The following is a 27249-nucleotide window of genomic DNA, read 5'->3' as shown; positions in this document are numbered from 1 at the left end:
CAATGATTTTGTAACAACCATAGGATCTCACAGAGGGACGAGTATTTCAAATTTTATCTGGACAGAATTAGGCTAACAGGCTTTAAATATAAAACTCAACATACTAAATAGTGAATAAAGACCCAGGATATGGGATGTTTTAAAAAGCATTTTATTTGGTTTAACACCCAAAATGACACATTTTAATATGACACTTGAAGTACAGAAAGTACAGGTAAGCTAGTTATGTTTGACCATATCACAAAATTACCACATAGACATAAATAGTAGAAAACCCCTCAGCCCTTTCATATACACTTTGACAGTGAATCTGTCTATCACCTGGAATAAATACTATTGAATGTTTTCAAAATATCTTCTTAGAATTAAATTTCATATTCTGGAATGTTTTTATATTTCATCCAAAGGAGTTGTAGCTACTCAGAAACTGATTAAAGTTATCAGAATGTTTAAGACTCCAGTTTAGAATTTGTGCAACCTTCTACGATTTCAAAGAGGTAGTGGTAGATACTGGTCCTTCTGGCAATATCAAATGCTGTTTCTTCCAAGTTATTTTTTAGGCCTGGTTTGATGTAACGATTCATCAGAAGGAGTTCTAGGGTGTCTTTGCCATCTCTATTTCCTGCAGCAAGATGCAAGGGGGTCAACAGGCCATTTGTTTGAGCATTGATATCTGCATCATGCTGAAGTAAGAAAGATGCCACCTTGGTATTGTTCCATTTACAGGCACTATGTAGGGGAGTCCAGCCATCTACTGTCACTGCATGAACGTCTGCCCCTTGGGCAATCAGCTCTCGGACAACATCTAAGTGCCCACTATACGAAGCTCGATGGAGAGGTGTGTACTCATCTTCATCTCTGGTATTTACTTGAGTGGCCTTTTCAGAAAGCAGCCTTCGTACTGTGGCAAGCTAGAAGGAAGTACAAGAAAGCTTTAAAATAACCATTTCCTAATTTACTAAAGAGTCCTTACTATACTTTGGACACTGTTTGGAATTCAACCTAGAGCTCTGGTTTTTTGTTTGTTGCTAGGCAATGGGGTTATGTGACTTGCCCAGGGTCATACAGCTAGTAAGTGTTATGTGTCTGAGGCAGGATTTGAACTCAGGTCCTCCTGACTCCGGGGCTGGTGCTCTATCTACTGTGCCACCTAGCTGCCCCTTAACCCAGAGCTTTAAAAAAAAAAAGGATTTCTGGAAGATCTTGTAAACACCATTCTTCAAAATGCAAATTAAGATATTTTCCTGGCAATGACAATAATGAATTAACATAAAACATATTTTGATTTTTCTAATTATGAGAGTATCTAAATAATAAACTGTGCATTTAATTCTATTCCATAAATGTGTTACACAGAAGCACCATTCCTGGCCTGTAAGCTGTGACTTTACACCTGTGAAGCAATACATAATTTAATTGATTTTAGTGTTCTCTACAGATTCTTATTATGTCAGAGGTGATGTTGGGTTCTTAAACATATGCCAGCAATGAATGGAAGCTCATTTGGTTTCCTCCTGAGGTGTAAAGGCCTTCAGTATGGACTCAGCTATGGACTGTGTATCTAGCAACCCAGGATCAGCTTACCTAAGTTCAGAAATGCTTGTCATCTAAAGATTGGCCACTAGGTTATACAATTTTTGGCCATAGCAACTCATGAAACTGTTTATTAAAACAAAATTCTACAACATATTAAAGAGATTATTAGCACGTATCTAGAAAAGAAAGCTGTGATCCTAAGAAACCAACAGCTCCTTAGCATGAAACAGGTTGTACCAGACTAACTTATCTCCCTTTTTGATAGTTGCAAAAGGGTAGATCCCAAGAAATGGTATGAATATAGTTTCCCTAGATTTTAACAAAGCATTTGATAAGGTACATAGCATGTGCTTTTTGTGGAATAGATGGAGAGACATGAGCAAGATGCTAGAACAATCAGATGGATTTGGAAGTGGTAGAATTGTCACTCAAAGACTTTTTGAGGCCTTGGTTTGATGTCACCTTGCAATGAGATCTCTATTGGAATGCCCTAGGGATCTGTGTTTGGTCTTATGCTGTTTCATATTTTTAATCAATGAACTGGTAAAGGCACTGATAGTATTCATCTCAAATCTGCACTCATAAAGCTAGAAGAGCTAGCAAACACACCAGAGGACAGATCCAGGATCCTTAATAATTTTAACACTTGGCTGAACATAATAAAATTGTCTTTGTCCTTATTAAATTTCAAGTCTGTAGCTAAGATAAAAAAATAACTTTAAGCACAAATTAAGAAAGGTATGGTTAGATAGCAATCTGTCTGAAAATGGTCTGGGGGAGGGGTTTAGTGGACCATAAGCTCAATATAAGCCAAAATTATGGCATGGTGAAGAAAAAAAACCAAAAAACAAAACTACACAATGTTAGGCTGCATTAAGTTAGGTACAGTGTCCAAGATTAAAGAGGTGATACTTTGTATCAGATTACACCTGGAGTATTGTCTTTAGCTCTGGGCAAAACAGTTTAAGATTGTTGTTGTTGTTGTTTGTCCTGCGTTCTAGAAGAGGGCCATGACATCAGGAAAGTGATGCCATGACTTTCAAGTGAATTGGATTTAAGTGAGTGAGGGCTGTGCAAAGTCACCTGCCTCACTTTCTCCTCCCGACCCATCTGGGTCCACTGGCAAGATATAGATCAGGATGACTGGAGATTGCCACGCCTCCCCCCCCCAGTTTAAGAAAGACACTGCTGGAGGGGCAGCTAGATGGTACAGTGGATAGAACACCTGAATTGTGGATAGTGGATAGAGCTTAGGAAGACCTAAATTCAAATCTGGCTTTAGATACTTACTAGCTTTGAAACCCTGGGTAAGTCACTTAATCCCAACTGCCTCCAAAACAAACAAACAAAAATAGAAAGACAGTGCTGGAGAGTGTTCAGAGTAGGATAATCAGGATAGTGAACCTCCTTGATATAATGCTCTCTGAAGAACAGTAGAAGGAAGTGGGAATGTTCAGCCTGGAGAAGACTTAGGGATTCATGATAGTTGTCTTCAAGTACTTGAAAGGTTGTCATTTGGAAGAGGGATTATACTTGTTACATTTGGTTCTAGAGGGTAAAACCAAGCTCAATGGGTAGAAGTTACAAAAGAGGCAAATTTAGGTTTTCTGTAAGGAAAAAATCCTTTATAGTGAGAACTATCCAAAATTGGAATGGCCTATTTTGGGAGGTAGTGGGTTCTCCTTCAAAGGAAATCTTCAAGCAAAGGGGGGATGATTGTAGTGGTGTATTGTAGTGGAGATTTTTTAGGGCTCTGGGAGCCAAGATGGTGGAGTAAGTTGCTCTCACCCTCCCTTACTGATCTTTGACAGCCCATAAAATATTGACCCAGGAAAAATCCTGAGCCAGCAAAACGACAGGGCACTGCAGTCTTGTAGCCCAGGAACTTTGGGGGATTAATGGGAAAGGCATAGCTCTAGCTCTGGGGGAGGGGGAAGCAATACATGTTGGGAGGTGTCCCAGCAAGCCAGTGGCAAGCCCCACCTCAGCATACCAGGGGAAGATACTGAGACCCAGGTTGGTTGAGCAGGCAAGTGCCAACACCAGGACCCCACGAGAGTCTCAATACAGGCAGGGGAACCAGTAGACATCAGCTTGGAAAACCACCACGGGTGACGGTGTTCTCCAGCAGCCAAATCACCTGGTGCCTCAACACAACTCCAGGAAGCACAACTCCAGGAGGCAAAACTCCAGGCCGAGAGACATTCACCAGCAGCAAAACATCCCTGTGCAAGGCCTGGGTGAGCAGGAGCCAGACATTCAAGCACAAGGCCCTGGTGAGCAGGAAAAGAAGCTTGGGTAAGTGCCCCCTTCACTCCAGCAGGAGAGCTCAACTTTTTTTTTTTAAGTCAGGAAATAGGCAAAGTAGAAATGGACAATGACCATAGATTCTTATTATGGGGAAAGGGAAGATCAAGGCACAAATTCAAAAGAGGACAACATTATCAATATACCCACATCTAAAACCTCAAAGGGGAATATGAACTGGTCTTAAGCCCAAAAAGCCTTCTTGAAAGAGCTCAGGAAGGATTTAAAAAGTGAAATAAAAGAGGTAGAAGAAAAGTTGGGAAAAGAAATTAGAGGTGTGCAAGAAAGAGTCAATAGCTTGGAAAAGGAAGGACAAAAATTAACTGTAGAAAACAAGTCCTTAAAAAGTAAAATGGGCCAAATGGAAAAGGAAGTACAAAATCCAATATAAGAAAACAGCTCATTAAAAATTAGAATGGGGCAAGTGGGAGCTAATGACTCTATGAGAGAGCAAGAATCAGTCAAACAGAAACAAAAGAATGAAAAAATAGAAGAAAATGTAAAATATCTCATTGATTAAACAACTGGCCTGGAAAACAGATCCAGGAGAGACAATTTAAAAATTATTGGTCCACTTGAAAACCATGATAGAAAAGAGCCTTGACAAGGTCAAAGAAAACTGCCCTGAGGTCCTAGAACCAGATGGTAAATTAGTCATCAAAAGAATCCACTGATCACCTCCTGAAAGAGATCTAAAATTGAAAACGCCAAGGACTATTGTAGCCAAATTCCAAAATTACTAGATCAAAGAGAAAATAATGCAAGCAGCCAGAAAGAAACAATTTAAATATCATGGAACCACAGTCAGGATTACACAGTACCTTACAGCTTCTACATTAAAAGATTAGAGGATGTGGAATACAATATTCCGTAAGGCAAAGGAGCTTAGAGTACAACCAAGGATCAACTATCCAAATGAGCATAATCTTTCAGGAAGGAGATGGACATTCAACAAAATAGGAGACTTCCAAACCTTACTGTGAAAAGACCACAGCTCAATAGAAAATTTGACCTTCAAATACAAGACTCAACAGAGGCATAAAAACAGGAAAAAAAAAGTTATTAATAAGAGCAAACTGTTTATATCCCTACAAGGGAAGATGACACTTGCAATTCTTGAGAATTGTAATGTTATTATGACATTTAAAAGGGGTATACTTAGAGGGCAAGGGTATAAGTTGACTGATGTGATGGTAAAAAATCTAAGTGGTGAAAAGGAATTGTACTGGGAGAACATGAAAGGAGGAGGTAGACAGGGTAAATTATATCACATGAAAAGGCACAAAAACCTAATACAGCAGAGGGAAAGAAGGGAGGGAGATGAGCATTGTTTGAACCTTACTCTCATCAGATTTGGTTCAAAGAGGGAAAAACATAATCTACAGAAGGTACAGAAATCTAACTTACCCTATAGGAAATAGGAGAGGAAAGAAAAAAGAAAAGGGAGGGGGTGAATAGAAGGGAGGGAAGAAGTACAGAGGGGTAAAGAGGAAGAAAAGAGAGGGGGCTAATAGAAGGGAGGGCAGGCTGAGGAAGGCAGTGGTCGAAAGCAAAACTCTATTGAGGAGAGAAAGGGAGAAAGGAGAGAGAAAAGTATAAATGGGTCAGGGGAGATAGGATGGACAGGAAGGCACAGATAGTAATCATAACTGTGAATGTGAATGGGATGAACTCTCCCATAACATGGAAAAATGGATAGCAGAGTGGATTAAGAACCATAATCCTACAATATGTTGTTTATAAGAAACACATCTGAAGCAGAGGGATACACACAGAGCAAAGGTAAAAGGCTAGAGCAGAATATATTATGCTTAAACTGAAGTAAAAAAAGCAGGGGTAGCAATCCTGATCTCAGTCAAAGCAAAAGCAAAAATAGATCTAATTAAAAGAGATGACTAAGGAAACTACATCCTGGTAAATAGTACCATAGATAATGAAGTAATATCATTACTAAACATATATGCACCAAGTAGTATAGCATCTAAATTCCTAGAGGAGAAGTTAAGAGTGTTACAGGAAAAAATAGACAGCAAAACTATACTAGTGGGGGACCTCAGCCTCCTCCTCTCAGAACTAGATAAATCTAACCACAAAATAAACAAGAAAGAAATTGAGGAGGTGAATAGAATTTTAGAAAAATTAAATGTAGTTGATCTCTGGAGAAAACTGAATGGGGACAGAAAGGAATATACCTTTTTCTCAGTGGTATATGGCGCCTACACAAAAATAGACCATGTACTAGGGCACAAAAACCTCACAATGCAATGCAAAAAGGCAGAAATATTAAATACATCCCTTTCAGATCATGATGAAATAAAAATTACATGTAATAAAAGGCCATAGAAAGACTAAAAAATAACTGAAAAGTAAATAATCTAATCCTAAAGAATGAGTGGGTCAAACAACAAATCATGGAGACAATCACGAACTTCATCCAAGACAAGAATGAGACAACATACCAAAACTTATGGGATGTAGCAAAAACAGTCCTTCGGGAAGCTTTATATCTTTAATTGAACTAATAAATAAAATTAAGAGCTGGTTTTATGAAAACAAAACAAAATAAAACAATAAAACAGATAAATCTTTGGTTAATTTGATTAAAAAAAAAAAAACAAATTACCAGCATCAAAAATACCACCAGTGAAGAGGAAATCAAAACAGTAATTAGGAGCTATTTTGCCCAACTGTATGCCAATAAATTTGATAATCTTAGTGAAATGGATGAATATTTACAGAAATATAAATTGCCCAGATTAATGGAAGAGGAATTAAAACACTTAACATCATTTCAGAAAAAGAAATTGAACAAGCCATCAGTGAACTCCCTAAGAAAAAATCTCCAGGGCCAGATGGATTTACAAGTGAATTCTATAAAAATTTAAAGAACAACTAATTCCAATACTACATAAACTATCTGGGAAAATAGGTGGAGAAGAAGTCTTACCAAATTCGTTTTATGATACAAATATGGTGCTGATACCTAAACCAGGAAGAGCCAAAACAGAGAAAGAAAATTATAGACCAATCTCCCTAATGAATATATTGTAAAAATTTTAAATAAAATATTAGCAAAGAGATTAAAACTTATCTTGAGGATAATACACTATGACCAGGTAGGATTTATATGAGGAATGCAAGACTGGTTCAATATTAGGAAAACTATCAGCATAATTGACCATATCAACAATAAAACAGAAATCATATGATTATCTCAATAGGTGCAGAAAAACATTTGGCAAAATATAACACCCATTCCCATTAAAAACACTAGAGAGAGCACAGGAATAAATGGAGTCTTCCTAAAAATGACAGATAGCACCTATCAAAAACCCTTAGCAAGCATTTTATGTAATGGGGATAAGCTAGAAGCATTTCCAATAATATTGGGGGTGAAACTAGGATTCCATTATCACCACTGTTATTCAATGTACTAGAAATGTTAGCTTTAGCAATAAGAGAAGAAAAAGATAGTGAAGGAATTAGAATAGGCAAAGAAGACACAAAGCTATCACTCTTTGCAGATGATATGATAGTATACTTAGAGAATCCTAGAGAGTCAAGTAAAAAATTACTTGAAATAATAAACAAATTTAGCAAAGTTGCAGGATATAAAATAAACCCATACAAATCACCAGTATTTCTATATATTACTACGTAGTAATATATAGAATATATGTAGTATATATTACTAACAAAGCCCAACAGCAAGAGATAGAAAGAGAAATTCCATTTAAAAGTACTGCACACATTATAAAATATTTGGGAATCTACCTGCCAAAACAAAACCAGGAACTACATGAACATAATTACAAAACACTTTTCACACAAATAAAATCAGATCTAAATAACTGGAAAAATATCAGTTGCTCATGGTTGAGCTAATATAATAAAAATGTCAATTCTACCTAGAGTAATTTACTTATTCAGTGCCATACCAATCAAACTACCAAAAATTATTTTATAGAGCTAGAAAAAACAATAACAGAATTCATCTGGAAGAACAAAAGGTCCAGAATATAAAGGGAACTAATGAAAAGAAATGCAAGGGAAGGTGGCCTACCTGTACCAGATCTTAAATTGTATTATAAAGCATCAATCAACAAAACCACTTGGTACTGGCTGAGAAATTGAGTGGTGGATCAGTGGAATAGGTTAGGTATGCAAGATACAACAGTCTTACTAGATTACTTACAGATTAGTATAGTAATCTACTGTTTAATGAACCCAAAGATTTCAGCTTCTGGGATGAGAAATCACTATTTAACAAAAACTGCTGGGAAAACTGGAAAATAGTATGGCAGAAACTGGGCATAGACCAACATCTTATACCCTATACCAAGATAAAGTCAAAATGGGTAGAGGATTTAGATATAAAGGCTGATACTATAAGCAAACTAATAGAGTAAGGAATAGTTTACCTTTCAGTCTGTAGAGAAGGGAAGAATTTATGACCCAACAAGAGATAGAGAACATTATGACATACAAAATGGATAACTTTGATTACATTAAATTGAAAAGTTTTTGCACAAAGCCAGTGCAACCAACATTAGAAGGAAAGAGAAAATTGGGAAAGAATTTTTATAACTAGTGACTCTGATAAGGGCCTCATTTCTAAAATATATAGAGAATTAAGTCAGATTTATAAGAATACAAGTCATTCCCCAATTGATAAATGGTCAAAGGATATGAACAGGCAGTTCTCAGGTGAGTCAAATTTATAAGAATACAAATCATTCCCCAGTTGATAAATGGTCAAAGGATATGAACAGGCAGTTTTCAGAGGATGAAATTAAAGCTATCCACAGTTATATGAAAAAATGTTCTAAATCACTATTCATCAGAGAAATGCAAATCAAAATGACTCTGAGGTACTACATCACACCTATCAGATTGGCTAACATGACAAAACAGGAAAATTATAAATGTTGGAGAAGATGTGGGAAAATTAGAACAGTAATGCATTGTTGGTGGAGTTGTGAAATGATCCAACAATTTTGGAGAGCAATTTGGAACTGTGCCCAAAGGGTTATAGAACTATGCCTACTCTTTGACCCAGCAATACCACTTCTAGGTCTATATCCCAAAGAGATCATAAAAACGGGAAAAGGATCCCATATGTATAAAAATATTTATAGCAGCTCTTTCTGTGGTGGCAAAGAATTGGAAATTGAGGGGATGCCCATCAACTGGGGAATGGTTGAACAAGTTGTGGTATATGAATGTAATGGAATACTATTGTGCTATAAGAAATGATGAGCAGGCAGACTTCGGAAAAACCTGGAAAGACTTACATGAATTGATGCTGAGTAAAGTGAGCAGAACAAGGACGACATTGTACACAGTAACAGCCACGCTGTGTGATGACTGACTTTAATAGGCCAGGCTCTTCTCAGCAATGCAAGGATCTAAGACAACTCCAAAACACTCATGATGGGAAATGCTACCCACATCTAGAGAAAGAATTATGAAATCTGAATGCAGATGGAAGCATACTGTTTGCTCTCCTTTTCCTTTGTTGTTTTATTGCTTCATTCTAGTGGTTGATTCCTCCCATTAGTTCTAATTGTTCGTTACATCATGACTAATGGGAAAATATGCTTATTGTGAATATATAAGTAGAGCCTATATCAGATTACATGCTGTCTTGGGAGAAAATTTAAAACTCAAAATCTTATGGAAGTGAATGCTGAAAACTAAAAATAAATTATTTTTAAAAAAAGATTTTTTAGGGTATGGATTGGATTAGATGGCCCCCTAGTTCACATCTAACTCTGAAATTCTCTGTTCATACAACATTCAGTTAGTGGAGAGAGACAAGGGTATCTGGATTAGTAGTGGTGGCAGAAGTATTCATGTCAATGAACTTACATATCTTATAATTACAGAAGATTTTAGTGTATTGGGGTCAACATATACTTTATTTTGAACTGAGTTTAAGCAGATTTCCTTTTTCTGAAAATGTACTGGGCTAAGAAGCAAAACAAAGTTTCAAAGTCTTCATTTTACTTTGTAGGTCTCTCGATGGTAGGGCTTTTGTCTTCGTATTCTCTGTACCTGTCAGAGTACTTGGCACACAGTAGGTGCTTAATATCTCTGTTGACTGATTTAATTGTAAGGTGTTAGGTGAAACCTTATGGTTGTTAGAATTTATATTCTTAGTGATGTGGAAAACATTTTCATGTGATGATTCATAATTTGTTTATATCCTTTGATTATTTATCTGAGAAGTAGCTCAATATGATAGGTTTACTATTTTCTCTAACCCATCCTGTAGGTTAGGCTTATTCTTTCCTTCAAAGGCAAGGAAGCTATACTTTCTGTAATAATTTTGAATGGATTTCTGTTTATCCTGGGTTTTGTTGGAAATAAACAGAAAGGCTGATGATTTGTATGGGCTTGTTTTATATTTTACTACTTTGCTGAATTTATTCTTTGTTTAAATTAATTTTTAGTTGACTCTAGGTTTCTCTAAGCATATGATCTGGAAAAGGAATAATTTTCTTTTTTGTTTATGCATATTTCCTCAGTTTCTTTCTACTGTCTGTTATAACTACCCTTGAACTTAATGGAAAAACCTCTAGTTTATATCTTTTATGTGTAATTTAAGCTCTTGATTGTAGATAGATACTATTTGTCATATTAAAGGGTGATTTATTCCAATGACTTGCATTATTTTTCACAAATGACTATTTTGTTTTTTCCTATATCTCTACTGATAGTCACTTTTGTTGTTCTTGTTATTAACACAACCTATTATATTTACAATCTTCCTAGTTATAATTGAACCAATCCTGCATTCTTGGTTTAAGTCTAACCTGGTCATCTTTGCTCATATTTTAATTAAAATTTTAGTATTGATATTCATTGGGGATAGTGGTCTAGTTTTCTTTTTCTGAGTTTTCTTTCCCTGGTTTAGATTATCAAACTCTTATTTGTATCACAGAAAGAATTTGGTAGGATCCCTTCATTTAATATTTTTGCAAAGTTTATGGAATAATGGAATTAACTACTTTTTATATTACTGATAGAATTCATTTGAAAGTCCATCTGACCTGGAAGTTTTTCCCTTTGGCAATGCATTTATAGCTTGTCCACTTTTTTTGCTAAGATTGGGCTAGCATCTCTTTTCTGTTTTTAAAATTTGTTTTTGTAACTACTTATCAATTTTAATTCTCAAGTTTGGTGGAATATAATTGTCATAAGATTCAGAATTCTTTCATTCTCTCTGCTGTAAATTTTTATTGTTGTAACTTAATTTTCCTTTGTCCTTTTCTTGATCAGCTTGGATAATGGTTTATTAGTCATGTAACTCTAAAAATATTAATTTTATTGTATTATGGTCTATTAAGGGTGTGTTTTACCTATTTATATTTATGAATTCTTCATGCCCAGTACACATAATACGTTTTTATAAAGGTACTTTGGGATTCTGAGACATTTGTTCTTTAATGTCCTTCTCCTACCAACTTGGAATTTGCCACAAGCCAGTTTAACAATTCATTCAGTTCTATGTTTTCCTAACTGTTTATCTGCCTTTGAGAAAGGAATATTAGAGCATTTTGCTATTATTTCTGTATCAATGCCATCTTGTAATTTGCCTGGATCTTCTTTTAAGAACTTAGCTACTATACCATTTGGCACACACACATTTAATTTGATTATTTTTGATCGACTGTGGTACCTTTAAGGATAAGGTGGTTCCCTTTGGCTTTATCAATTTTCATTGTTGTCTTACCTGTGATTTTTATTGTAACTCCCATTTTTTGAATTTCCTGAAGCACATAAAATTTTGTTCCATCGCCTTATTTTTACCTGGTATGTACCTATGTGCAACAAACTACAGGATATTATTTTCTTACTCATTCCCTCTCCACTCTATCCTCCCCCCTTTCAAATTGGAGAGTTTAATTCATTCACATTTAGGGTTACAGATGTGAATAAGTTTGTGTTTCCTTCTATATTCATTATCTTCTTAGTGGGTTGCCTGAAACACTAATAAGTTAAGTAGGCCAAAGTATCTATAGGAAGTCAAGGAAGCCAGCAGACAGAGATGAGAAGAGAATTCCAGGAGTGAGAGATAATCAGTTAAAATGCACTAAGTTGGGAAACAGAGTGTTATAAGGAATAGCAAGGGGGCCAGTGTCATTAGATTACAGAGTGGCATAATGAACTGACTAAAAAGGTAGAAATAGGCCTGCTTTTGAAGGGCTTTAAATGCCAGATGCAGTTTATTAAAGGGGGGGAATTGGGGACTGAGAGAGTGACATGGTCAGATCTGCACTTTAAGAAGATAAATTTAACAGCTGAGCTAAGGATGGATTAGAATGGGAAGAGACGTGAAACAGTGAGACCAATCGGCAGGCTATTGTAACAGTTCAGGTGTGAGGTGATGAGGATCTGCATGAGGGTGGTGGAAATTTCATAGGAGAGTTAGGAGGCTGATATGAAAGATGTTGAGATGGAATCAATAATACTGAACATCAGCCTGGACATGGGGTAGTGAAAGAGAAGAGCGAATTGAAGATGGCATCTAGATTGAGAGTTTGAGTGACTGGGAGAAATGGTGATACTTTTGACAGTAATAGGTTAGTTAGGAAGGGAGCAGTTATTTTGAGAGGAGAGGAAATAATGAATCCACTTTTGGGTTTAATATGTTTATGGGATGTCTAGTTTTAAGCAGGTGAATAGGTGACAGTGGATGACAGCAGAGGTTGGGCTAGACAAACAGATTTGCGAATCATCAGCATAGAAATGATCCTTGAATCTGTGGGTGATGATGAGATCATTAAGTGAAATATTAGAGTGGGAGAGGGGGCCCAGGACAGAGCCTTGCAAAATGCCCAAGGTTAGTAAGTACGGCTTGAAGATCCAGCAAAAAGACTGAGGAGTAGTCAGAGAGGTAGGATAAGAACAAGAAAAAAGTATCATGAAAACCTAGAGTGAAGGGAATATCGAGAACAGGTTGACTGACAGTGTCAAAGGTTAAAGAGAGGTCAAAAAGTTATGAAGATTGAGAAAAGGTTATTAAGTTTGTCAGCTAAGAAATCATTGATAACTTTGGAGTTATTTCAGCTGAATAATGAAGTTGGATGCCAGACTGTAGAGAGTTAAGAACAGAGTGAGAAGAAAGGCACTGACAACACCACCTGCAGGTTGCCTTCTGAAGGAGTTTAACCATAAAAGAAGAGATAGATGAATAAGAGTGAGGGGGAATAAATGGATCAAGCAAACATTTTCTGAGTATGGGGGAAGACAGGGAACTATGTGGCAGGGTTCTAAGCATGGAGGTTTGGGAGAGGGAGTGCCACAGGAGACTTGAGGAAGAGTGAAAAGGTTTGGAATAGCTGGCATGGTGAATGGGACAGTGAGGAATGACTTAGGGAGGTGCAGACTAAGGAGGTATATTGAGGCCCCAGATATAGTCAGCAGGGTTTTGTGATTTTCTGTAGCTTTGTTCAGCAGCACTCTCTCCTCATCTCTGATTCCTGTCCTGTGTGGCTTCTTTCAAATATCTAGACAACTGAAGTCATGCTTTCTGCAAGAAGCCTTTGTCAGTCCTTCTTATCTTAGTGCCTTCCTCTAAGACTACTCCCAATTTATTTTGTAAATATCTTGTTTGCACATAGTTGTTAGTCTGCTGTCTCCGCTGCTGGACTGTGAACTTGTTGGGAGCAAGGACTGGTTTTTGCCTTCCCTTGGATCCCTACTGCTTAGTCCAGTGCCTAGTACATAGGAGGGTGCTGAATAAATGCAGCACTTAATAAATGCTAAATGTGGTGGCTAATCAATGACTGACTGGTTCACCAAGGGGTCAAGATGTAGAAGGTAAGAGAGTGTAGCCAATATAGGGGTTATGGGCTAGTAAACTTAGGGGTAGAGGGATTGGAGGTCACAAAAGATTAAGAACAGGGTTAAGAGTTGCAAGATACAGGAACTGGTAGAATAACAATTATGACTGTTAAATGATATGATTATGATTAGATAAAGGAATTTCAGAGTTCCTGAACACAGAAGTAGAAGCTGTTTGTTTAAGCTTGCTGTTTTGTTCCTTAAGATCTCTAATTTCTGTCCTTAAATCTATTTTGGTTTAATTCTTTAATTCTTCTTTTAAACCATTCTGGAGGTTCCTGGAGTTAGTTGCTTTAATGTTATCTTAATTTCCACTGAATTAAACTTTTCTTTGAATCCATTTCTACTCCTTAGTCAGTTTTTGTCTGTCTTAATCATTCTGCTGATTTTTCTGTGGTGTCCTTGTTAAAAATATCCTTTTTGTCAACTTTTTTCCTTTACATGGTCTGGTACTGTTACGCCTCCTCTCTCTTCCTCCTTCCTATCTATTTCCTCTTCTCTCAGATTTTCAGAGTTGAGTATGGTGTTATTTCCTGCAAAGGGTGGGATTGGCAGTTCGAACCCTGATGCTGGGAGGCTCTAGTCTGTAGTAGAGAATAGTACTTGGAGAATAGTAGGGTCTGTTCTCCAAGTTTACAACAATCTCTGATCTGATCTGAATTTCTCTGTTCTTTCTGTAGCTGGCTTTCTTTAGTCCCCAGATATGCCTTTGTTGGGCTTGTGAAGGGTTTGGGGGAGGGTCCCCCAAGGCAGTCCTGTGAGGGATGCTTTGAGAAGCCTTGCAATTGGGTTTCTTAATCCTTTTTTTTTTTTTTTGCTGTTTGGTGAGGCAGTTGGGGTTAAGTGACTTGCCCAGGGTCACACAGCTAGTAAGTGTCAAGTATCTGAGGCCATATTTGAATTCAGGTCCTCCTGACTCCAAGGCCAGAGCTCTAACCACTGCACCATCTAGCTGCCCCAACAGTTGAACTTTCTTGAATCCCTTACAATTTCACTTTCATGTTTACTTTTTTATGTTTCTCTTTTGTTGGTTTTTTTTTGAAAGGCAGTTGGGGTTAAGTGACTTTGCTAGGATTACACAGCTAGTAAAGGTCTAAGGCCAGAATTGAACTCAGGTTGTCCTGATTCCAGGGCCAGTCTATCCATTGCACTATCTAGCTGCCCCTTAATCCTTCTTTTGCTCCTTCTGTCTGTTTCCTCTTGGGCTAAATTACTTCCCTTTAATTACAGGGATAGTCTTTGTTTGCTTCTTCCACCATTTTCTTGGCCCATAGGCTCCTTATTGCTTCATAGTCATCTCCTTTCCTTCTTCTTGGCCTTAGGGCCTCCTGACTCCAAGGCCGATCCACTGCCACCTAGCTGCCCCTCCATTGTGTTTTTAATGTGGGGGTGGAGGAGCTGCCTCCAGGAAAGCTCTTACTCTGCCAGCTACCCATTATTCTCTTCTATTAAGTGAAAATGAGAAAGTTAAGCTATCTATACCTTCAATCAGATCAGCAATAAAAATGGGAAATAGTATAGGCCAATACCCAATTCCTAGTATACTATCCTAGTGACCTCTTTTAAGTTGGCAAGAATCCATGAATGACTAAATCCCTGGGGTATGGACGTTCAGCCAGTTTTGAATTCATCTAACCAAATTTTCATCTAGTCCATAGTTTTCCAAATAAGAAGAAATATCTTGCTTAAGTCTTGTAATTATATTTACACAATTCCCTTGATTTATCAATCTAATAATTAGTGTGGCATGAACTATTCTTGATAAAGCTATGCTGGCTTTTAGTGATCATCATTTTTCTTTCTCTCTCTTTTTCATTTCAAAAAGCATGTATTAAGCATCTACAACTATGTACTAAGCTCCCAAGGAAACTTGAAAAAACCGCACAATTCTTGTCCTCAAATAGCTTACAATCCATCTTAAGGGAATATGACATGCATATAAATAGGTATGATGCAAGATAAATATCACTTCTCTTTCTAAATGCTCAGAAACCATCTTTTAGGTAATATGTTCTCCAATATCCTACTTGTAAGGGATACTATGCAGGAGTCCTTGTTCAGGAACAGCTAAACTATTTAACCACTGTGATCCTATGAAAAGGTATCCAAAGGAGGTTTGGCAAAGGAAGTATCTAGTTATAAGCCGTTGCCATCCCCTTTTCTAAAAATGCCTTTCAAAATACACAGAGAGCAGAAAAGTGCCATGAAGTCTAACAGTTCTGCATATACAGGAAGTGGAAAAATTTCTCTAACATTTGTGAAGCAGTAGAAGAATGGTAAAAATGTTTCTTTATAGCAATTCAATCTACTCCTAATGTAGGATAAAACTAGACTAAATGGGAGGCTATTTTCCTCTTTGTAAATATTAACTAAGACATCTTGCTCAATACATAACTGAATACTAAATTCAATTTAGAGGACCTTCATACCCCAAAGGTCAAATTAGAATGCATTATCATAAAAGCAATGGAAATAATGAAAGGGTTGAAGATTTGATTAATTTACAAGTTTCAGTCTCACTCCTACCCCCAATCTGAGATCTACCTTTTGATTTGTATTGAAGTAGGCTTGTATTAGGAATGAAAAAATAAGGAAGAATTTTTGAAATGTGATGGAACAGAGAATAAAAAAAAAGATAAAAAGACTGTTTTATGTTGTTGAGAAAGGCAAATAAAGACAAGAAATAACAGTTTTGCCTTTATTATGTTTTGTTTTAAAATAACAATGAGCTAAAGATAAATGAGGACAAGAGGCAAATAAAGGGGAAATATGTACATCTGGAATTTAGTGAAAGAGGATAGGTTAAATTCCTACTGAATAGAAGAAAAACAATTAAAAAGTTAAGGTGGGGGCAGCTAGGTGGTGCAGTGGATAGAGCACCGGCCCTGAAGTCAGGAGGACCTGAGTTCAAATCCGGAATCAGACCAAACACTTGACACTTACTAGCTGCTGTGTGACCCTGGGCAAGTCACTTAACCCCAGTTGCCTAAAAGCAAAAAAAAAAAAAAGGTTAAGGTAGAATTCTCAAAGTAGAAAAAATTTTATTTAAGAATACTATATTGTACTACTAAAATTTAAAAATAATATATTCAGTCTTCCTTCATTAAAGTTCCAAGTCTAATATCTGACCTTGCATAGAAGTGATCCTAGATTCTTCAGTAGTGTTACAGCAGAACACTATCTTTGGCAGATCCTACCCAGATGAAAAAACTTCAACTATAGATCTAATGACATTTCTTTTCTAAGTATTAGCCTAGTTAAGAATCTCATCAGCAGAAAGTTGACCAAAACAAGAATTTTTTTGGTCAAAGTAGTTCATGAAGATAATTTATTAAGGTGTAGATGGGCTATGATTTAGTTTAGTTGAGGAAATGATGCAGTTTTACAATGGTTCTATGATCTCATCAATGTGGGTAACTTCCTTCGAAAAATGGAGACTACAATCCATCCATGACCACTTGTATTGGAGAATTTTTTTTATACTGACCTGTAAATCTACACCATTGCCCCAAAGTGGGTGTTCACTGCATTCTCTTGACATCCTATGGAAACCAGTGGAGCAAGTAGGCTATCCATTGGATATTCCTTGTGTTTCTTTATGAACAGCCTCTTTTTTCTGGTCATCCAGTTTTTTGATAACATCCTTTATACCACATCTACCATATGATATAATGTGTTACAACCTTCCGTGTCTACCACACATACGATGGACAATTCATTGAGCTCATCCATCACTATATAGGTCTTGGACAGACTTTGCAAATAAATAATGAATTTGTCCCAGAATCAAACAGGAAGAGGTCATCAGGCTGGAATAGCTTCAGGGAATTACACAAGTCTTTTAATGACCCCAAATTTCTCCTTGAAATAAAAGTCCATATCCTTCCGGTGATTTTATCTGTGAGTGATTTATGAGTAGTAGAATACTATAGTTGCTGAAAGGTTTACTTAAAGGAGGAAGCAGCTACTCATAAAATCAGAGTTTTTGAAGAATTACCCAGACTTATTTTGTGATAGATGAGTAAGGTTTGTTCTCTGTTAAAAAGCAAAATGCTTACTAATTCAAAATAAATTCTTTCTGCATTTTGAATTATTTTATGGGGGGGAGCTACTAAAAAGTTGGGTAATACAGATGAGGAACCTGGATCTCAGAGAGGTAAAATGTGCCATCTGTACTCATGAAGGTAGTGTCAGAGATGAGATTTGAATCATTCTCTCCTGACTTTATGCCTAATACTCTTCTCCCCCCCCCATACCCTTCTTATCATACCATGTTGTCTCTTGCCTCTTTGCTGTTTTTTTTTTTTTTAAAGGCATCTGACTTGGTAAAGCAAAATACAGCCTCAAAGAGTGTCTTCAAAAAAAGTATGCAAATATTGAATCATACAAAATTCTGTGACAGATGTATACAGCCACATAAATAATTTTAATGATATTCTGATTATGTCATGTGAGGAATAAAACAAGAAGACATAAAAAATGTATACCAGGGTCATGGTGCATATTCTGAGAAAAATCCAAAAGGAAGAGGAATTCCCTATAAATGATTCTCTGGAATATTTACATTTGCACAAAACACTGGGTGATTATATCTAGTTGTACAGAATTGCAGATTAGTAGCTTGAAACACTATGCTATTGAAAAAAGTGAGATACAGAAATTGCCTCTTTTACCGGAAGATTTTTTTTCTCAATTTCTGTGACAGCATGTGTAACCTCAGGAGGAGTACATAGCTGTCGTTCCATAAGGGATGTTTATGACCATCTAGAAATCTAAAGGGCTGCTGTATGTGGCTTTGGATGTAATTTTGAGGGATGATAGCTGGCTTAGGTGCCTGGGGTGCAGCATCACAGAAGTTACTGGCTGCAGTGAATGTGTTAAAGGTGTGTGTTCAGAGTGACATCAATTGAATGGGGAACCTCAATTCTCAGGTTTGTTGGTGTATGAATAATCAGAATATTATTCTTAAGAGCATCCAACCTCTTAGAGATAACTTTGTATGATTTTATGCTTAGGGATTCTTGCTTCACTTATCAGTTGTGAGACCTTGAACAAGTTACTCCATCTATTTGGGACTGATTCTCCTCATCCATTGTTTAAGTAATCCTAGATGACCTCTGAGGTCTTTTCCAGCTCTAAGATCCTATTAAGTATCAATCAACCAGCATTTATTAAGTGCTTACACGTACCAGGCACTGTGCTAAAAGGCAAAAAAGTCCATGCTGGCAAGGAGATTACGTTCTAGTAATTAAAGGATTAAATGGACAACATATTCTTCAGGGCCGCTGTACACATAGGATAATATTATTTTGGGAGTATACAAATCCTGACAAGAGAATGAGGTCTTAACAAAATTACACTAAGTAGTGTGCAAAAATATATCAGTAATCATATTAAATTGTTGCATGGTGGGGAACTGAAGAACAAATGTAGCCAAACAAACTTAATATCATTTCAGTCATGCCACTCAGTGGAGATTTGATTTGTTCCATGTACTGTACATACAATGACATAGATACTGATTTCTGGAAACTTTTATTTTAATGGAATGATAAGGAGTTTTGGCAGACAAATAGCCTAGATTTCTTTAAGATGAACCATTCAGCTACCTTATTTTAATACTTTAAAATCTATAATTTCACTGGTGTGGATGAAACTGTCAATACCACAGCTTGAAAGCCTCATAATAGATGGTTTCATGAGTTGCTGTTGCCAGAAACATTTATTACATATTAGCTAATTTACTAGTGACAAGTTTCTCCATCTATGTTGGTCCTAGGGTGGGGGTATATTGCTAGGTTTAATCAAAGACTTTTTAGCTTTAGGACCTATTTTCTAGAGCTTCATGTGATGAAAGAGTAGGATAGGATACTAGTAGAGGTAAAAGAGATTAATTTATCTACAATATACATATTCTAGTCAATTTATTATACTATTGGATGCCTACACAGAGAATAATACTTTGGTCGTATATACAGTTAGTAAACACTATTTGATAGTGTTTTCAGGATGCTATTAATGTCTTGAACTATAGTCTTGACAGAAAAATGTAGATGGTTTCTAATATCTTTTATAGATAGAAATTTGAAGTTAATAAAAAATAGAAATTTTCTTCTTACCCGATTTTTTTCGGCAGCCCAAAGAAGCAATTTGTTTGGCTCCTTTTCTAGTTTTTGTTCTTGCATTTGATACCACTCCTCGGTTTCTTCATCCTGCTCTTCTTCTTCATCAGTATCATCAACCCAGAGGCTCTGAGTTCCAAGGGGAATTAGGTGTCTATGAGTTTCCAACAATTCCAATTGGTTAAAGTATTCAGAAAAGTCCAGTGTCTTCTCTGGGTCAGATTTTCCATCATCATCTGATTTTTCTTTTTCATTCTCAGTGTTTTCCATTTTTATTGTCAGTCTCTTTGAACATCTAGAGCTTGGGCCTATTTCTTTCTTTCTGTGATGAACTGTGTCTTCTCTATTTTATTCATCATTAGAACCTGACGACACAGGTGCAAAAATTATTAGTAAATGATAATGGAATCACTTTTGAACACAACAGTGTCACACAAATATGAACAACATTAGCAGAGTACTGGATAAAAATCCCTTGAGAGCCATTCTTTCCATAATTAGACACTAACATTTCAATTACCCCTACATACGATGATTACTAGTATGAACTCTAGTATGGTAGGATTTTTCTAACATATAGTCAACATCTACATAGTATTTTAAAGCTATTATGATATATGCTAAGAATTAGAAATTGTGACTGTTGTAAAAGTGATATGCCAAGTACCAAATACACCAGAAAAAAAAAAGTACCTTGTACCAAGGTACCAAGCACCTTGGATGGTGAAATTTTAAAAGAACTTCAAGGTAATGTAAACACCACTGTACCACTATACTACCTGTCATTTATAACAGCAGCTCACATTTATAAGGTGATTCAAGGTTTACAAAACACTTTCCCCACAATAACTATGTAATGTAGATAGTACATGTATTATTATTCCTATTTTATAGATGAGGAAACTGAAGCTCAGAGAGGTTAAGTGACTAGTCCATGGCCACACAGATAATACTGGAGCTGGGGTTTGAACTAAAATTTTCGTACTCCAAGATTATTTCCACAATACTACGCTGTGTCTTATGGCTACCACAAGTGGCAATCACCATCATTTTGATCATAGCTGTTACTTTTATCTAAGGTTTTATAAATCTAGGTTTGCTGTTATCCTTCCTTCTTGAAGAGGACCAAAATGACATCAGTATGTTGGGGTCAAGGTACAGGTACAGTGTATCCAACTGTGGCTGATCAGACTAATACAAACTCAGAAGGCTCTACCACAGGTCAGGCACAGGTAGTCCACATGAACATTTGGAGTGGAGATGTCTCTTAATCTGTGCATCTTGTGTTACATGTCACTCTATGTCTCCTTTGGTTTGACTGTCTCACTCATGCAAATATATCAGGTGGTTGGTAGCTGTGACTGAACAATGTGGCAACTGGGTATTTATGTAAATTAGACAAAGAGAAAATATAATCCATATGCAAACAAAAGCTAAACTACTTCCTAGAGTTTTAGAGAATCCTTTTTACCACAACCGTAGCAGATAGTAATCTAATCTCTGACTAAATAATTCCAATGGTGGTAAGCTAACCACTTCACTTAGCAGCACCACCACACTGTTGAACACCTTTAATTGTTAGAATACTCTTATATTGAGTCAAAATTTGCTTCCCTGTAATTTCTTTGAAGTGCTATATTTAAATCTTAGTAGTAGACCAAATTAGTTAGTAAATGAAATTTAAAAATACTCAGACTATATTATATAAAGTATATGAAAAGTATTACAGAGTAACATGAATCTCACATATTTTTACAACGTTTTATAGGTAACAGCTTTGTTAATCAGAAATGTCTGTCAACTATTAAGAACTCTACATGACCTGACAAGATAGTGAAACCTTTCAGAGTTAGCAGTATTCCTAATATTCTGATTTTTTTTTCATTTTAGTAAAAGTATGTTAAACTAAGTAGGGATGAGAATTACATTTTGGGGGGGGTTAAATTATCAGCTTAGAGTTGTTCTTAGTCTTCCTTGTTTCATTTCATACTGTTTTCAGAAACTATAGTCAACTTATCTTCCCCTCAGTGTTAGATTCACTCACTAACACAGGAATGGTTTCCCGAGTTAAAACTTCTTAATCAACTTTGGCATACTCAGATCCTCCACAAAAATCTTTCTCTGATGCTTCATAGTGGAATGGATGTGATCCCAGGTTTTTTAAGACTATGCCACCAAAATATGTATGTTCTGATAGATTCTACCAACCTAGAAAGGATTACTATGGTCTCAGTGATAGACTAGTTAATGAGGTGGCTCATTACCAAACGATGGACACAAGATGATGAATTCTTTGTCCACAGCAACAAATGAAACAAAGAAAAATACAAAATTATACTCAGCTTTCTGAAGTCCTTTTTATTTATGCAGTAACTAGTGGCTAAGAATTGCAGTTTTTTAGATCAAATAAAAAAGATTAACTTAAGTGTTGATGCTTTAAATATATGCTCCATATCCAATGCTTAACAAGTCAATCAATTACTGGAAGAACTGAACTTATCAGTATTGACATCATATATGAATGAATGAAACTAGAAGATGTAAAGATATTCCACATTTTGCTTAGAGAATAGAGGAATTGGTGAAGTTGCTTTCATCACATGAAAAAGGAAACATCATTTCATGGAACACTGTGATATCTTGCCTACAGCATTAACACTGAACATAAACAAAAAGACCACTATGGAGATAACTGCAACTTATAAATTATCATCTGTTGCAGAAGACAAAGAGAGAGTCAGTCGGGATTAAGTGACTCCTGACTCCAAGGCCAGAGCTCTATCCACTGCACCACCTACCTGCTTCAGAGAGAGAAATTCTACAAAGAACTCTGCAAGATCTTCCAGACCAAGTCATTTTAGACACTGATTCTTGGAGATGGACATGGCAAGTACTGTACCTCATAGAAACTCAGATTTACTATTTAAGAAACAGGATATAATTGATGAGGAATTATGGGAATTATTCTTATTATGTCAATCGGATCATCAACTAGTTTCTTTTTCTTTTGGCTTTTTGGTGAGGCAGTCAGGGTTAAGTGACTTACCCAGGGCCACACAGCTAGTGTCAAGTGTCTGAGGCTGGATTTGAACTCAGGTCCTCTAGGGCTGGAGCTCTATTCACCATCTAGCTGTCCCCCATCAACTAGTTAAATCAATATATAACTAGAATAGAGATGAGAAGACCACACTTATGACAATTACAACTACTCTATGATATGAACTACCTTGTAAAATAGTAAATAAAAAGAGGAAAACATTGTTGCTGTCTATTTTTATTTCCAACAGAAGTTTAACTGCAAAAAAGTAATCACTATAGAGAATAGTCCAAAAGAACCCAGAAACTGCCTATTCCAGTAAAATTTCTAGACAAGGAGGTCAGGGTAGCAAAAAGCAATGCTAATCTACTATATAAGTCCATATATTAAAAAGTTATAGAGAACAGTGGAAGATTAAAAATTATATTGCCTCAGAAAGTGGGGAATAGTAGTAGGAAAAATGAGTCTTCGGAAAGCTCGGTAACAGATTACTGCATGGAAACAAGTCAGATGATTGCAAGAAAATTTATAAATGAAACTGCAAGAATAGAAAAAAAACCTGGTAGCATTTCTGCATTATTCCATTTTCATCTTCTGAGTGTAACCACACATTTGAATTCATAACATAACATTTAAGAAAATGAAGTCAAGAACAATTAGGCTAGACCAAATCAACAAAAATATGTAACTAAAAGTCAGTCACCTAGCTTTTATTAAGAGCTTGCTACTGCCAGGCACAGACTGTGTTGAGCACCAGAGTATAAGTAGTATGGTGTAGTGGAAATATCACTGATTTTTTTTTTGTTTTTTGGTGAGGCAGCCAGAGTTAAGTGACTTGCCCAGGGTCACACAGTTGGTAAGTGTCAAGTGTCTGAGGCGTATATGAACTCAGGTATTCCTGATTCCAAGGCCAGAGCTCTGTCCACTGTGCCACCTAGCTGCCCTGAAATATCACTGAGCTTGAAGAGCTCTGTTTCAGTCTTACCTCAGACCCAAATTGTGTGAACAGGGGTAACTAACTTAAGGCCTATGAGCTTGTTTCTTCATTTGTAAAATGGGGGTGATAATAATACCTGTAAGTACCTACTGTGAGGGGTTTTGAGGCTCTAATGAGAGCAGGTACATAAAGGGCTTTGCAAACCTTTAAGTGTTATGTAACTATCAGCTGTAATACTTATTACCAACCCACTCTGCTACTTTCTCAGCTCCATAAAGTCTTTATGAGAACACTCTTCATACATATAGAGGGCACTGTTGTAGAAAATGAGAAGGGAATAGACAGGCTTCCACAAATGATCTTCTACAGAAGGCTGCATCCTCAGTTATACAACTGATTAAAAGGTGATAAAAGAACCCAAGACCCTGCTCCTTGTTGATTATGAAAGACTTAGAATAAAATGTAGCCTTAAAGGCTCTCATGCAACAAAGTGTCACATGTGTACAATAATATCAGCTAAGATGTCTAAGTAGAGGATCTTGAGATACAACCACAGAGGTAATTTTTTTTCAGTGATTCCCCTATCAATATTTATTGAGGTATAAAATAGGAGATATATGCTAACCAAAGCTGTTTTGCCTCTGATATGGACAAAGCCTAAATGGAAGAGGTATTGATGCTCTCGTTTGAAAATAATATCACAGCCCAGAATACTTTATGACCTCCCCACTCAAATGACATTCAAAAGAGATCAGTTCAACAATATATTCAGGAAAAAAAATGATAAAGCATACCTATTGCTCAAACTATGATATACAAGTGGATAGGTAGTCCATTCAGTTAGATCAAGAGTAAATATATCTTGAATGGGTATGAAGATTGATGGTAAGCTGGTCCAGAACTGAATCGGAGGAAAAAAACTGGCTGGACAGCATTTGGGAAATTGCCAGTGCTTTTCATGATCTGGATTTCAAGCTATCACCTCACATAGAAATTTATCTTCAGTACAAATAGATCTGTAACCACTTAAAAGAATTTAGGCTAGTAATCCACACAGGAAAAACCAAATGGATGAGTATGGATATAGTAACTAACTACCCATACTATATGCAGTTAAATGGACAATTTACAGCACTTGTCCATCAGTTTATGTCTAGGATTGACAAATGAACAAATGAAATGAGTTTCTACAGCAAACTACATCCTCAGTTATACAATTGTTAAAAGGTGATACAGAAAACAAGACCCTGATGTTTGTTGATTATGAAAGACTTAGAATAAAATGTAGCCTTAAAGGCTCTCCTGCAAGAAAGTGTTAGGCTGGGCCTAGCTGGGCTGAGAACTACACAGCAAAAAGAGGGCTAGACTGCTTTCAAGAAACTGAAGCAACCACTTGCCTTTTAAAAAATATCGATGTTCTGCTCATGTTGTTGCATAGATACACATCATGGAGCACTGCAGTTTGCAAAGAATTCAAAATGAGCATTGCACAGAAGGCAAGGAAGAGGTGCACAGTTGATGAGAATTTGTAACAAATGAGGTACTTTGTAGAGATGGAGTAAAGGATGTTATAGGTAAATGTGTGAACAAAAAAGACTGACTTCTCCTTGTGAAGGAACACTGCCAGACTGTCCCAGTGCTCCACTGTAATCCTGTCCATCAAGAAAAAGTGAGGAAAGCTCCCACCATGACGTGGAATGCCTCTATAGTGGTTATGGGCAACATGGACAAAAATAGCACAGGAAAGTCAAGCATGGATAGATTGCAATTTACATTGTTGGAAGAACATCTAAATCGATGAAGTTACAGATCCATATGAGTTATATCAGATACATAGTTGCAAGTCATGAATACCATACTTTCTGAAAAACCATAATTGCAGGTGATTCAAACAACAACAGAGATGCATGGTAGGAGTAAATAGGCTATAGTATATTACTTATGGCGACTAATATACAAGAACTAACATAAAAGGCATACCTAGAAAGGTACAACCAGATGAGGTAGGCCAGTTATGTTGTAAGAAGGGAAAACAGATGAGCAGCCTGAGTGACATGTAGGTGTCCACTGAATCTTAAAAGACCTAGAAAAAAGATACTGTATGGAGAATTTATTGGAGGACACAGAAAAAATTTGCCTAGGATGAAAAAGCATGGATGAACTTTGCTTTGCACTACTGGAGGGAATACCTACTGCTGAAATCTCAGATCCACTGAAGTACATTTAGCTAAGTATAATGGCATATTTCTGAGACCTGGTCAGAACTGCTTTATCAGTCTTCTGGTCTTCCACTCATATCAGGATTCCCCCTTTTTTACTCAAAGCCTTAATTGGACATATGACAGAAGTGCATTCTTAATGGTCACATCCTTTATACATTTAGCAAAAGACACTTAAAACATATATACAGAAAATCATAGTTTTATCCAGGTATCTTACCACCTCCTTGGTTCATATTCTTCCTTTGGGCTGAGTGATGTTATGGTTGTACAGTCATTTTGTTTGTTACACTGTCCCCTCTTCAAAGTTAGGAATTTGCAGGTCAGGAGTCAACTACTGCCTAACCCTCATCTAAGGCTTACCTGAGTGGATTTTTTTTTCTTTTAAAAAGATAAATACTGGTATGTCTCTTTCTGTAATGTACTTTAATTTGTCAGTACCCCAAGATAATTTGAGGGAGAGGTAGTAGTGGTTTTGAAATTAATTTAAAGAAACAGGTTTGGTTTGAGAGTTGGGTAACATGAGGCAAACATTCGACTGCAAGCAGCTACAAAGACAAAGAAGGCCTGGGTTCGAATCCCAGCTCTGCCCCCTACTACTGGTATAGCCTCAGGCAAATCCCTTCCCTTCTCTAAGCCTCAGTTTACTAATTTGTAAAATGAGGAGGGATTGGGCTAGACGATCTCTACAGGGTCCCTTCCAACTCTAAACCCTATGACACTAGGATAGGAAGGGAATGAGGGTTGATGACCTGGAGAGGCGGAATTCCCAAGACCTGGGGAGGCCATGACAAGGCCCTCCGGAGAGGGCCAGTCACCTCACAAGGCTGGCATCGGGGATCTCTGTCCTCCAACAACAAACGGGCGGCTCGGCCAAGGTCCCAGGTGGGAAGAGAGGAGGCGGAAAAGCCGCTGCTTCGCGGTCCGGCTCGATCTTGTCTTGCTGGGTGAGCGGACGCAGCCACGTCTCAACCACCAGCAAGTTCGTTAGGCGCAGAAGAGCTCCGACGGTGCGGGGCAGAGGCGGAGAGCGAACCCACCACTCCCTTCCACGCACTTCCGGGTCCTGTCACCGACTCTTCTCCAAAGCCGACCCAATTGGCTCTCGTCAAAGGGGCGGGGACTCGTTCCCAAGGACCTAACCACGCGCCCTATACCGCAGCCAACGAGAGCAGAAGAATCCGGGAGGTTCTCGCGCGAGCAAGGAAGCATCGCGAGAGGATGAGGTGGTTCTCCTTC

General features: G+C 37.0%; 1 protein-coding gene across 5 annotated transcripts; it reads right to left on the bottom strand.

The window, feature by feature from the left end:
- Positions 1 to 135: 135 nt before the first annotated feature.
- On the bottom strand, positions 136 to 27248 carry ANKRD49 (ankyrin repeat domain 49). 5 transcript variants are annotated; one of them, XM_078147152.1, is made up of 4 exons: positions 25772 to 27248; positions 22864 to 22981; positions 19815 to 20182; positions 136 to 911 (listed from the first exon to the last, which is right to left on the bottom strand). In XM_078147152.1, exons 3-4 carry the CDS (start codon positions 20085 to 20087, stop codon positions 450 to 452), a joined length of 735 nt encoding a protein of 244 aa, XP_078003278.1. In that variant the 5' UTR covers positions 20088 to 20182; positions 22864 to 22981; positions 25772 to 27248; the 3' UTR covers positions 136 to 449. The 5 variants fall into 5 exon arrangements, with proteins under 5 accessions (XP_078003278.1, XP_020856228.1, XP_020856230.1 ...); XM_021000569.2 differs by lacking the exon at positions 22864 to 22981 and having other exon boundaries at positions 25772 to 25874; positions 26231 to 27248; XM_021000571.2 differs by lacking the exon at positions 22864 to 22981 and having other exon boundaries at positions 25772 to 25874; positions 26763 to 27248.
- Position 27249: the final 1 nt, after the last annotated feature.

This window comes from Phascolarctos cinereus, unplaced genomic scaffold (assembly GCF_003287225.1).
Source record: "Phascolarctos cinereus isolate Bilbo 61053 unplaced genomic scaffold, phaCin_HiC Scaffold_726;HRSCAF=1367, whole genome shotgun sequence".
Classification (NCBI taxonomy): Eukaryota; Metazoa; Chordata; class Mammalia; order Diprotodontia; family Phascolarctidae; genus Phascolarctos; species Phascolarctos cinereus.
Note: the sequence above shows the minus strand (reverse complement) of the source record. Positions and strands in the feature narration are given on the sequence as shown.